The sequence below is a fragment of the Helicoverpa armigera genome, chromosome 16 (genome assembly GCF_030705265.1).
Source record: "Helicoverpa armigera isolate CAAS_96S chromosome 16, ASM3070526v1, whole genome shotgun sequence".
Lineage (NCBI taxonomy): Eukaryota > Metazoa > Arthropoda > Insecta > Lepidoptera > Noctuidae > Helicoverpa > Helicoverpa armigera.
Window position 1 is genome coordinate 5,891,224 of NC_087135.1, and position 13,927 is coordinate 5,905,150.

Here is a 13,927-nt window from a genome sequence, read left to right on the forward strand (position 1 = left end):
CGAAGACCAATCAAACACGCAAACACTACCCAACACAGAAAACTACAACGATGACTATCAAACACTTAACACCGAGCTTGCAAATACACAAAACACAAACTTACAAATTCACAGCGAACCGCATATTACGTTTGACATAGGCCAAGACGATTTAATTAACAATATTGATATTGAAGCTTTCATCCCATCCCAAAATAATACTAACACTGCCTCAGAATTTAACCCCATAATAGAAGACACGTTCACACAAGCAAAACTATATTTCCTAGACACACACCCTACCAACAGACCTTACATCCCGAAACAGAAAACATCCAAAAAATTCTCAGTTATAGTGAACTACATAGATACTAAAATTTTACCTAACAACGTAAACGCTGACACTAATTTCAACACTCTACAGTCCATCATATACTGCGCAGCATGGACGGCAGCAAAATGCAATGGAGCCAAAATTTCAGAACAGATACAAAATCAAAATCGAAGGAACATACAGAAAAAACCAAAGTGGCGGATAAGACTGGAAAAGAAAATAGACAAACTAAGAGCAAACATCGGTAGGCTAACACAATACAGTAGAGGCAATAGAAGTCGCAAAGTAATAACAGCAGTAGAAACAGTAAAATCGACATACCAACTACACGCACAACACGAAGATTCAAATACACAAATAGAACACTTTTTGGACACACTGAAACAAAAACTTAATGCTGCAGCTAGTAGACTCAGGCGATACGTGACATGTACAGAACGGAAAACACAAAACGCACAATTCACCAATAACGAGAAAATCTTCTACAGAAATATTACATCTAACGGCAACACAAATCAACACACACTTGAAACACCTACCCCCGAAAACCTTAGAGATTTCTGGGCAAATATATGGGAAAACTCAGTAGAGCATAACAACAACGCTGAATGGTTAAATCAAGTTTCATCTGAAATCAGTGAAATGAACTATGAGTTTATACCAATAGACATATTCATAGATGTCCTCAAACGTACACACAGCTGGAAATCACCAGGCACAGACAATTTACACAACTATTGGTATAAAAAATTCACTAGGATACATCCACTCATACACAATCACCTGAACACATTCATTCAATCACCTCACTTACTTCCAACATACATCACACAGGGAGTCACGTATATGATCCCGAAGGATATAAACGACACCGTCAATCCAGCCAAATACAGACCAATTACGTGTCTACAAACCCTATACAAAATACTCACCGCCTGTATAAGTGAAGTAATGTACACACACCTAACAACACACAACATACTAGCTGAACAACAGAAGTGATGTCGTAAGAATAGCCAAGGTTGCAAAGAGCAACTGATCATTGACGCTATCACCACAAATAGCGCGGTCAAAAGCAAAAAGGAGATACATGCTATGTTCATCGACTATCAAAAGGCCTTTGATTCCGTCCCTCACAGCTGGTTATTACACGTATTAAATATTTACAAAATTCATCCAACTCTAAAACAATTTTTGCAGATCTCCATGCAAAATTGGCAAACTACACTCAAAATTAATCAAGGGTCTTCATCGGTATCTACTGAACCAATTTCTATTAAACGTGGTATCTTCCAGGGAGATGCTCTAAGCCCACTGTGGTTTTGTATGGCACTAAACCCACTATCACACTTACTTGACAAAGCTAACATAGGATATACACTAACAGATGACAACACACAATACACCCTTTCACATCTAATGTATATGGACGACATAAAGTTGTATGCAGATGATAGAAACCACTTATACGAGTTAGCCGACATAACGCAAACATTCTCGAATGACATACGTATGCAATTTGGGGTAGACAAATGCAAAGTTTTGTCAATTGTTAAAGGCAAGATCCAAAACAATACATACACCCTCGAAACTGGAGAATCAGTTCAACCGGTAGACCAAAATAGCACATATAAATACCTAGGCTTCAAGCAGTCCAGACAAATACAACAGAAGTTGACGAAACAAGAACTGCAGAAAAAATTTTCACACCGCCTAAACCTCATTTTAAAAACAAATCTCAATTCCAGAAACACAACAAAAGCTATAAACACGTTTGCGATACCCATTCTCACATACTCTTTTGGCATTATACAGTGGACTAATACTGACATTATAAAATTACAACGCACTATCAACACACAACTCACTAAACACAGAAAACACCACCCAAAATCATGTGTACAACGCCTCGTACTACCAAGACAAGAAGGGGGAAGAGGGCTGATAGATATAAACAATCTTCACAACAAACAAATATCTACACTTAGAAATTATTTCCACAACAAAACTGAATATTCACCACTTCACAGACTTGTAACCAACACAGACAAACAACTTACACCGCCCAACCTAAACGACAGAAACACACAAACAAATGAAAACTTAACAAGCACACAACACAAGATAGCAGCATGGTCCAATAAAGCTCTACACGGAAGACACCGAGCTTTCCTGAGCCAGCCACACGTCGATAAGACAAAGTCGAACGAATGGCTCAGGAGAGGCGAACTATTCCCGGAGACCGAAGGATTTATGCTCGCTATACAAGACCAAATCATAGCAACACGCAATTACAGAAAGTACATTATTAAAGACCCAAATCAAATAACAGACCTATGCAGACACTGCAACAGTGCATCTGAAACAATCCAACACATAACGGGAGCTTGTAAATCGTTAGCACAGACGGACTATAAACACCGTCATGACCAAGTTGCAGCCATTATACACCAGCACTTAGGCTACAGATATAAACTATTGAACAAGATGATCCCTTACTACAAATATAAACCCGAAACCATTTTAGAAAATGGGAACCAAAAAATTTACTGGGACCGAACAATAATCACAGACAAAACCATTCACTACAATAGACCCGACATCACAGTACACGACAAAACCACTAAAACAGTTTATTTAATAGATATTGCCATCCCAAACTCACACAACATTCAAACGACCATTTCAGAAAAACTTGCAAAATACCAAGATCTAGCAATTGAAATTCAAACTCAGTGGAAAGCACAGACTGTCCACATAGTCCCTGTAGTTATGTCATCTACTGGAATCATACCTAAAACCCTTACACAAAGCCTCAACATATTACAAATGCCTCCTTATACATTACACATGCTTCAAAAAGCCACCATTCTTAACACTTGCCGCATCACTAGAAAATTTCTGACTTCATCCACACTATCTTCCACAATCTCTATCTAATCATCCCCTTGCACGCTTGGCCCCGGCCCGCATGTAAAGGTTTTTATACTCTCTTACAAGAGAAGAATCCTAAAAAACTCTGTATAATAATAATAATAATAAGAACTTTATTGCAGACCAGGGTCCATAAAAAATAACAAAATTACAATTATACAAAAAAGAACACATACATACAATCACAAATACAAAGACAATAAGACATACATAGAATTACAAAAACAGAACAAAATACAATAAATACATTTACTTAATATAAGTGAATGACGCACAATGTGTCGTCATCCAGTGCCACATCATCGGGCTGTCCAGTCTGTTGGCCACAATAGCCACCAGGCTGTTGGAGCTATCGCGCACTCGCCGCATCAGGGATGCTATGCGTGTCCTCATAATGGCGTGGAAATCAGGCACGCCTGCCTCTGCGAACATGCCCGACGCACTGCAAAAGCGCGGTAACCCCAACATCACCCTGAAGGCATTATTATATTGGACTCGCAGAGCATTATACGAGCTTTTTGTATAGCCGACCCATAGTGCGCACGTGTACAGAGATTGGCAATATGCCCTAAAAAGTGTGATTTTTACTTCTTTTGTACAGCGTGCGAACCTACGAGCCAGCATGTTACAGCGGACCGCTAATGCTCTGCGTTCCCTCTCCAGATCCATATCGTCCGAAAGGCTATCGGTGACCCAATGCCCCAGGTACTTGAACTGAGTCACTCTGGTAAGCGGAGTGCCCGCCAGGGTGACCGGTGGCACTATGTCGTAACATTTGTTACCCGCCTTAAAAACCATCAGTTCGCTTTTGACAGCATTATACCTAAGGCCGTGAGTCACCGCATAGTCCTCGCAGACGCGGAGAAGCCTCCTCAGTGCACTGATTGATGGGCTCAGCAACACCATATCATCTGCATAACTTATATTATTGACACAGTGCCCGTCAATGGAGCACCCGATATTAGTATTGCTGAGCTCACAAATCAGCTGATTTACATACAGGTTGAAAAGCTTAGGTGAGCTGAGTCCCCCCTGCCTTACCCCGCAATCCAACCTGTATGCATCCGACAGGACACCCGCCCACTTGACATAATTGTATTGGTTGTTATACCAATACTTCAGCATGTTTACAACATCACCTGGAAGGTTTGTGACCTGTGATAGTTTCCCCCATAGGCAGTCATATGACACTAGGTCAAAGGCCTTGGAAAGGTCCAGAAAACAAGCATACACGGGTGTTTGCCTGCTTGTATAGTATCGAACAGTCTGCTTGAGACAGAGGATAGCTGTTTCAGTGGATAAATGAGGCTTAAACCCAAATTGGGCGTCGTGAAGTGTGAGGTGCTTATCCAACTGCCGATCAAACAAACCGTCCAACACTTTCGCAATAACAGTTGCCAAAGAAATAGGTCTGTAGTTGCCCTTGTCACTTGAATCTCCAGTTTTGTTCTTGAGTATAGGCAGAACTATAGTTTTAAGCAAGTCGGCTGGAAGATATTATCCATTCAACGCTCTACAGCAGAAAAGGCTAATCCGATAGACTTAATCAAAATAAACAGGTTGACAAAGAAACGATTGAAAATATCGCGGGGCTTTTAGTTCATTTCTCTTTCAGTTGGCAAACAAAAGCTTTGAGGTGGGACTGAAGGCGCAATGGACGATTTCATTAACGTTTGCTCTTAGATCGGCAGTCATTTGCACTAATTAAATAACTGGCAGTTTCTGTTACCACTTACTGAACGTTCCGCTTTAAGTATATTAAGTAGAGTGGCTCATTTCCTCAACGTTTTAGTTGTTAAGTATAATTTCCTTGTGCGTTTACACGTGTCGTTTTTAGGTCCTGTCGCTTATTATCTACTTGGTAATTACAGGAAACTTAGCTTTGCAATTTATTTTTAGAGTTTCCCTTAAATTCTGGGAGATTCAAGGAAGCCGTGTTAAAATATTTCCGTTGTGACGTAGTCGGTGATATAACACTTATAATCTAATAAAGTCTAGTTCGAAATTGAAAGTGGAATAGATTACCAATATTATTCCTCTATATTCCCATAAGACTCCTATTAGCTTTACGGACAATGTTAACTAATAGATACCCATGTGCATCTTCTAGACTGCAGATTTCTTGAAGTGTCCTTTCACACTAGTGACATCTTTTGATTGGTCATGCAACTCAACATTATACCTATAAGTCAAAAGCTAATCTATACTAATATTATAAAGAGGAAAACTTTGTTTGTTTGTTTGGTTGCAATGAATAGGCTCAAAAACTACTGGACAGTTTTTAAAAATTCTTTCACCATTCGAAAGCTACATTATCCACGAGTAACATAGGCTATATTTTATCCCGGTACGGGCAGTAGTTACCACGGGACGCGGGTGAAACCGCGGGAAAACGGCTAGTCACCAATATAAACAAAGCTAATTACCGCAAACGCCAATACGTCAATATAACAAGCCTGCAGGCAAATCCAATCCATCGTAGTCAGTCCAACTTAGTTGAGTTTAACCTTATTTGGTGTGACGTCACAGACGGGTCATGGCGTCCATTATTGCTGAGTAAACACGTAAGCCGGTCACTGTCAGCACTCGCTACAGTATCAAGCTTGCAGTAATTGACTGGATATGGCAAGACAGATAATGCTATTAAATTGATCCAGACATATGAACTAGTTTTGATTGATGTTCAGTTGTTTAGATGAAGTTCTAGGAAATTTTAAGCAAGCATATTAGGAGCTCTGTTTTAATTTAGATCTGAAATAGTGAGCGAAATAATTCTACTTCGTTTGACCCAAAAATCTAGTTCAAGATTGACACTAGATAGCCACCAGTAACCCAAAATTAAAGTCACGAAATAGAACAGAGTTTATTCAAAATTGTAAAGCTAACGTAAATTGTACAGTGCAACCTTCATTACTGGCGAACAAGGTATTCATTACCCGGGCACTGTCAACACTCGCCCATCAGGCTTAGGCAGTAATTGACGGCCAAGTGGCGTAAAAGTGAATCTGAGGCGTCTCCGATGTTAGGACGCTGGTTCGCAAGCCAGATCGATACTCCCCCCCTCTCGCGCGCGTATTACCTCCCCCCACCACCTAGAAACAACCATGCTTTCACGAAATCTGGCTTTGAAAAATGCTCAACTTATTTACAAAGGGATCACAACAATCTGTGTGGAATAGTTTATTGTAATAATATTTATTCCTTTGTGAAGCTAGAGTTCAGCATTCGACCGTATATTTGAAGTGATTCAGTAAAATGCGTTTTGAATTTCGAACATTCGAATTCTATCTGAAATATTTCTACCTGTACTGAATAAATCTCTCATTTAATAGAGTATTTCTGTAGCCAATTAAGGAATCGCGAGCAATTCTAGGAAAAGCAATAAATACCAATCAAAGTTGTCGATCGAGGTGACATATAATACCTACTGCCATTAATACTCGCGTTCAGAATACAGATTGAATGAAGTGGCTTACTAGAGACGCTAACGATACACTGGTGAAGTAGGAAATTAACACTCCCGCCAAAGCAGAGAAAGAAAAGACTTTTAAAGCAAAATAAGATGTCGCGTCTTTTTGCTTTCATTGGCGAAGCGGTGGACTGTATCCAACTGATCCCTATGCATTCTGCTTACATTATGGTAAAGCACAGCTTGATCCTTTTCAAATTCTGGCATCGTTTTACCTGTAACTATGTTAGGTGTCTTCTATTTGTCGTGGAGCAACATCGCTTTCGCTCCAATATCGTCGAAGATACAAAAGAGTAAATAACCGGTATCGGATTGTGCAAACATTTTAGTCAGTGAGGAAAATATTTTCCAATAAGATTTTGTCGAACTAGAACCTAAAGGTATCGAGGACGTTGCAGAGTAAATTGATCCCTAATAGCCTTTGCAAGCGACAGGCTGGCCACCTGTGACAACTATTCTCCATTAAAGTCTTTAAACTCCCATAAGTCATAGATGAAGTTTCCAGTCTGGAGTTAGACTCATTTGTCATAGTCGAGTCTATGTCGGACTTGTGTGGAAAAGACAATATCTTTATACTTAATGTTTGTTCTAAAGCATCATCAATCCTCTTTACCTTCGTCTGAGTCGTGATTTTTGTTGAAAGTCATTTAATTTATCTTCAGAAATCCACACCTGATACCAATTCTCGGAATGAATTTATTGAACTGAAGATAGCAATATCTTTAAATGCCAGGGATGGCCCAAAATAATTCATCATTCGCCTATTAGTATGCGTAAGACCATTTCTTTGTTCATGATTTATGGCAAATTACCGATTTAATAGGGACCAACTCCCGTCTGACCTCCGCGAGCCTCGGGGAAGATATAGGGCGGTAAATATATCCTATAATTTGCCGCCTGGCTGCTCTATATAAGTAGGTTGTGAATAAATAACAAATTACTGACAGCACGTTGAGCAAATATACGGCAAATGTAATAAAGTAATAACAGCGCTGGCCACGCATGGCATAACTTTTGAATAGCGAAAAACAACCCATTTCCTTCTTAATTTTTTACGGGATACTACATTTTCATAATTGATTCAGGGGAAGTAAAGTGGTATTGGAGATTTTATTCCGATTCAATTATTCTATGATACCGGAGCGAATTGATTAATTAAACATCGGCGCATATTCAAAAGAGTAGTTCACCGATTGAAATAACCAATTAACTGTTCGAATAACATAATTTACTAATTTAAATCAAACCCTGTTAAATGTACACATCATTTATACGCTTGTTAATGAAACGAGCATTCCAACTATCGTAATTACACCGTCACACCTTAATTGCTTGAAAGGAACGACGAACTGAAACAATTGAAGAAACTTCTGCAAACAAACTTTGAAGTATCATTTTCGCGTATTGTAAGTCCATTGACAAATAAACACTTGGCGGGATAACTCTTAGTTGGTCGGAGATAAAAATAAAATAGTGTACTTGAAACAGTAACGAGAACTGTCCTCTCGTCTGTGGCTCTTATAAGGTGAACTTCACAAAAGACTCGACGCTTAATTATGAGACGAGTTGCACTTTCAATTATATTTTGTGGAAGTTCTGCTTTAATTTTATTCTCTTTTGTTGGCTTATAAGCTCAAGCCTAACTTATTCTTCTTTTCTACTTAACTGTCTTTCATTGGCTCGAGAAACATTGCGCGCTTCTTTGTTTTAATTAACTAACAAATTGACTGGATGTATTAAAAACAAAATGTTGTTTGTCTATGTAATGGTGACGCATAAACGGTGCTTTCTTTATTAGAAATATTGGTACCAATGACCGTCTACCGGCCGCCAACCAATATTTTTATGTGGTTTCCATACGTTAACCAAAACAACCCCATGACGCCGGTAACTATTTAGTATCTAATCGTATCTAATCTAATACCTGAAAAGCAAAGACTGTCACATAACCATTACATGAAAAGTAAAGTCATAGACACCAAAAAATAGCCTAAAATAAAGTAAAGCAACCTCATTCAATGATACTCTAACCGCATGAAAACCGGCGTGCGTTCCGTTTGAGCTCATTTTTCCCAATGTCAAAGGTCACGCAAGCCCCGAGGGAAGCTGGTTGCATAATAAGATTGATCTCGAGTTACCGCAGAGAACAAACTCTATGTGATACCTCTGACATTTAAAATGAGAGCGAATCGTAACAACTGTTGGACTGTAATTAGGAAGGAAAGCCGTTTATGATTATGACGGCCGGATTAATGGTTCGTGCGTAAACGAGTTCAGTCTATTTAATGTTCAACGTAATGCTTTTAGTGAAGGTTTGGTTGCATGAAAGATAAATGCAGTAATTAGATTGTCGTTACATCAAAGGAGTTATCGCAATTTGTCACAGCAAATGAGCTAAAGAAAGATCATAATCAGACTGAATAAAAATTAAACCTTTTGAATTAAAACAGCAAAATGGTAAAGAAGTTGTTAGTTTTCTTTGAAACCCACTTAAAGTCTGTAAACTTTTAAATAAAACAATAATGTTACAATATTCCTTTGGAAAAGTAGAAAATGATAGTAGAATGGAGTCGGTCCTTATGCGGAAGAAGTCTTATTTTTTCCTTTATTACAAACAACAATTCTTATTATGACGGCTTAGGTTTCACAGGAATGTCCTAGAAACCCTGCTTCTGTTTAAGTTTACAATGATTTTTTTATTTAGTAACTGCTTACTTATATTTTTATCACACTAGGTATATTTAAATATTGATTGATTTTGTAATGTACTGATATCAAATAAATAATAAAACCAAATTCGAACCGATTCAAAATCAAAATGTTTATTTTATATTTACCTATTTAAAAAAAAACTTAATTGAGTCTTATTGAGAAGAACCGGCAAGACACTCAATAGACACTCGTGTTTAGATTTGTGATATAGTTGTACAAGTATCTCACACAAACTTGAATGTAATATCAAAAATCTAACCTTAACTTTACCCACCAACATTCAAGGTGCTTTCCCACGCAATTCACCGGAGTATTAAACATTGCCTCGAGCAAATTCTGTTCACAAAATAGACAGCACATATTTAACCAAAATATTTAATAAAACATTACAAAACAACGCCACTAAATATTCACTGAAACAGCAGTGAAGGCCGCTCAAAAAGTTTTATTGAAATAGTTTTGCTACACTGAAGCTTTCGGTTTAAATGTTTGACCTCAAATCTCGATGAACATCAGTCTTTTTACGACTCTGTTACAAGCAATGCGTAGATAATATTATGTCTTAAAAATTCCACTTTGGAATGCTGCGTGTACGTCGTCATGACTTTTGAAATATATGCGCTGGAATCTTTGGTTGATTTTTTATAGATCCGAAGATGAGTTCAGAAAAACATAATCTACTAACATATTGTAACTTTATTTTTTTTACATAATAACATAGGTATTCTAGTAACAAAAAACTGTGATATCTTTTATATAACTGTGATACTTTTAACTCTTAAAGTCGACATTTCCAGCAATATCCATCATTATTGACAGCCAACTACACAATCTGTCAAATTTTATTTTTCTGTTAGCACACAGCGGCTATCTTATCTTTTTTTTATTCCCTAATGACGGCACGTGCTCACAGGTATAAAATTCGGTTAGTTTCGGTCCCTTTCGAACAAAAAAACACCCTAAAACCTCGTGTAGTTTCGGTTTATTTATGTGATGCGTGAGCGCACGTTATCAGAGCAGATGTTTGCTTTGGCCAGAATTTATATATTGCCCTTAGCACGTGTTTATCAAGAGACTATTATTTTTTATCTGTATTATATTATTATACGGGTTTTTTGTTATATAGCTTCGTAAAATAAGTTTTTATTAATTAATTAAAGTATTGTTTTGTGTGGCTTAACTTACTCTTTTTCTAAATAAACTTCGCATCCCAAGCTTGCGTAACTACTTTTTCATTCTCTCTGTTACCTACAATTCCGTTACTTAAAGAAAACCAAGCGTAACAATAACAGCCATCTGTCGTGGGGCAAATCATACAACAAAAGGTTTTTTTGCTCGATTAAAGACGGCTGCAAGATTTGATAGTTAGAAACGGGTTGCAGCTGCCACTCCTTCAATTATATGTTTGTTAATTATTTATCAACCACTATCGTATTTCGAAATAAATTCGTTGAAAATAATCTTTATTTTTTCATTTGTTTCAGAATGTGATCGCGAGAATCACTTCATCGATGTCGGCAAAATTCATATGACTATAGCAGACAATGCGGTCGCAAGCTTCAAAACCCTCACCTAAGAAAGGGGACTTGAGTAAAACATCGTTTAAAAGCTCAACTGTAAAACAAGCTACTAAAAAAGCTGTGTCGCCTAAAAAGGTTAAGAATTTGGTAAACAAATCATTGATCAAGAATCCTAAGAAAACTTCTTCCAAAGATGATTTATCTAATATCAAAAATGAAGAAGATGCCGCAAAAAGTGACAAAAATCAATCTTCAACTGACCCCAAGCCTGGAACAAGCAAACCATCTACGTCACGCGGTGATTCACCTACAAAAAAGTCCAAGAAAGATCCCAAGGAGAAGAAGGACACGCTTAAAAGTGCTGTAGATACTACAAAGAAGGTAATTACGAAAAAGGCTGACAAAAAAACAAAACCTGTCAAGCCCAATGTAAAAAAGTGCGCCAAGGGTGCGAAAAAAGACATAAAGTACAAAATAAATAAAGATGTTATTAAAAAGGCAACTCCAAAATTTTCAAAGGCTAAGACAATAATAAAAAAAGGTAACGCGGCCAATAATGACAAGAAAAAAGGTGCAGCCCAGGCAAAACCAGAAACAATTGAAAAGGAAAAAGAAATCGAAGGGAACAAAAATTGTTCTGCTGATTCTATTGAGAACGGTACGAATAAAACTACCGAGGTAAGTGAAGACGGTGGTAAAAATAAGATTGCAAGTGATGAAAAATCTGATGATAAAACTGATCCAAAAACTACTCCCGAATCTGCAGTTTGTAAAACACCTCCTAAATCTTCTTCAACCAATCAACCAGAGACACCGAAAACTGAGACAGAGAGACCTCCAAAATTCTTCACTTCAACCAGATCACCGCGCATGGTGGATATTGATGTTAAATGTTGTAAAAATTCGAAAGGAAATCTCAGCGTTTCGGAAAGATTTGTATCAATGAAGTTTGAAACAAAAGAAGCGGATAATGCTAAAGATAAAAGTTCATCTAACACATTAGTGTCACAAGGACCAGAGATTGATGTTTATACGTTTACGGAAAAGGTAGACTCTCCAAAAAGTATATTGTCAGATTTTCGTAGTCCTATTAATAAAAATATTGGCAGAGTTCGGCCCATTGCTAGAGTTAAGGGAACAGTTATTGACAAGAAAACAGAATCAGAAAAGAAAAAGTATTCTCCTCACAGACCTATCGAGGAAGTCGTAAATAAGTTAAAAAATAAACGATCAGAAGAGTTAAATGCTAACCAAACACAAAGTGTTTGCACTGCATCAACTGTGCAAACTAATGCGGTTAATAATGAAGCAGGAGTTGAAGAAAAACCAAAACCTATTGTTAGTAAGTCCTATAAAATGGTAGCTCGAAAATCAAGCATAACGGGAAAACCATTTAGCCCAATAAAATTTCTTGATCAAGAAACACCTGCAAGTAAAACTGAGAAAACTGAAAAACCTGCAAAGCCGACTCCTGCTGTAAAGAAAACTCCAGCAAAACCTAAAAAGCAAACAAAGAAAAGTAGCCTTTCGGATGAAGATATTGATAATTCTAAGTTCGCTCTCAATACTAAAACTTTCCACTATACTTCATCTGAAGATAGCGTTAGTGAATCGAACGATGATAATGACACCAAAGAGTCTTCCGAATCCGACAATCCAAAAAATAAAAAGGCTAAAAATAAAAAGTTCAAGAAAAATAGAATAACTGATAGTGCAAAGAAGCCCCCTTCTAAAGAACTAAAAGAACTGTCTAAAGATTCGCTAATTGATCTCAAAGAAAGTTCTGCTTTATTGGGTAACGAAAAACCGAGTAAAAGGCGGCTGAAACTTTTGTCAATGTGGACTGGGCCTAAAAAACATCGTATGGCTTCTCTTAATGCAATAGCCAAAGTTCATTGCCTGTACGAAAACGAAAGTAGAACACATATGGAATTAGGTCTAATGAAAACAATTGACAGACAAGTTTTACCAAGCACATCAAAAACTGTGAGTCCCAAAAAGAAAGATAACAAGCCTAAAGAAACTGAAAAACAGGAAAGCACCTCAGAATCCGAATATGAAGCCAAAAGGGAAAAGAAAGAAGATAGTTCAGAAAGTTCTGACGATAACCCTCCTCAGAGATCATTGCGTGGAGTACCTGGCATTAGAAGTGCAGGCAAGTATTGGGATCCGAAATCTTCCACCTCTTCCAGCGAGGATAGTGAACAAGATACTAAGAAGAAAGTAACAACTTCTGAAAAAAAGAAAGCTTCGCCCAAAGCCACTTCCAGTAAGTCAGATTCTGACAAACCTCCAGCAAAAATGAAAAAGACTGCCGGTGTACCGGTAAAGAAAAAGCGCAACAGAAACGAAGTAGTAATGGATTTGAAGGACATGGTCGTGCAAAAACGTATGGCAAGTCTCAACGCCACAGCTATCCTCGCGGCTAGTTATGAAAAACGTTCGCCAAAATCTAATAAAGATGATACTACATCAGACTCATGTAGCGATGAATCTTACTCTCAGAAGTCAAAAAACGGGGTAAGTTCCGGCGTTAAGTCGGAATCAAAAAACGAATATGAACCTAAATCAGAAAGTGATGAATCGGCAGTGTCGGATAGGAAACAAAAAGTTGAAGTAATAGTTAATCAAGATACTGATGTCACAATAACTGGGGTATATTCTACACACCATCATGAGGGGTTTTGCACGGTGTCGGGAATGCAGTACCGCATTTCGTCCACAAGTCACACCCAGACGACAGCTACAGCTAACTGCGAAAAGGTAAGTGCTCTGTTTATTTTGTCAGTAACATCTATCTCTCTAATCTGAAATCCAACTCGAATAAGTGGCTCTTGTTGATATGAGTCACAGGGTTAGTCAACCCCTTTCAATTGGGGAAGTTAGTAAATCGAGGCTCGTATTACTCATACGTAATAAAGACTATATACCCGCTGGCGCTTCGGTACTCATTAATGGGCTGTAATGAAGTAAGTTCTA

The 13,927-nt window shown here is 37.8% G+C and overlaps 1 protein-coding gene across 7 annotated transcripts in view; it reads left to right on the forward strand.

Annotated features, from left to right (window-relative positions):
• Positions 1–13,927, forward strand: part of LOC110376501 (uncharacterized) — a 209,786-nt gene that overhangs the window by 44,937 nt on the left and 150,922 nt on the right. For all 7 annotated transcript variants that reach the window (XM_064038615.1, XM_064038618.1, XM_064038619.1 and 4 more), the window contains exon 2: positions 10,913–13,711. In XM_064038615.1, the coding sequence (XP_063894685.1) occupies positions 10,973–13,711 (2,739 nt within the window). In that variant the 5' untranslated portion in view covers positions 10,913–10,972. The remainder of the gene's footprint in view (positions 1–10,912; positions 13,712–13,927) is intronic.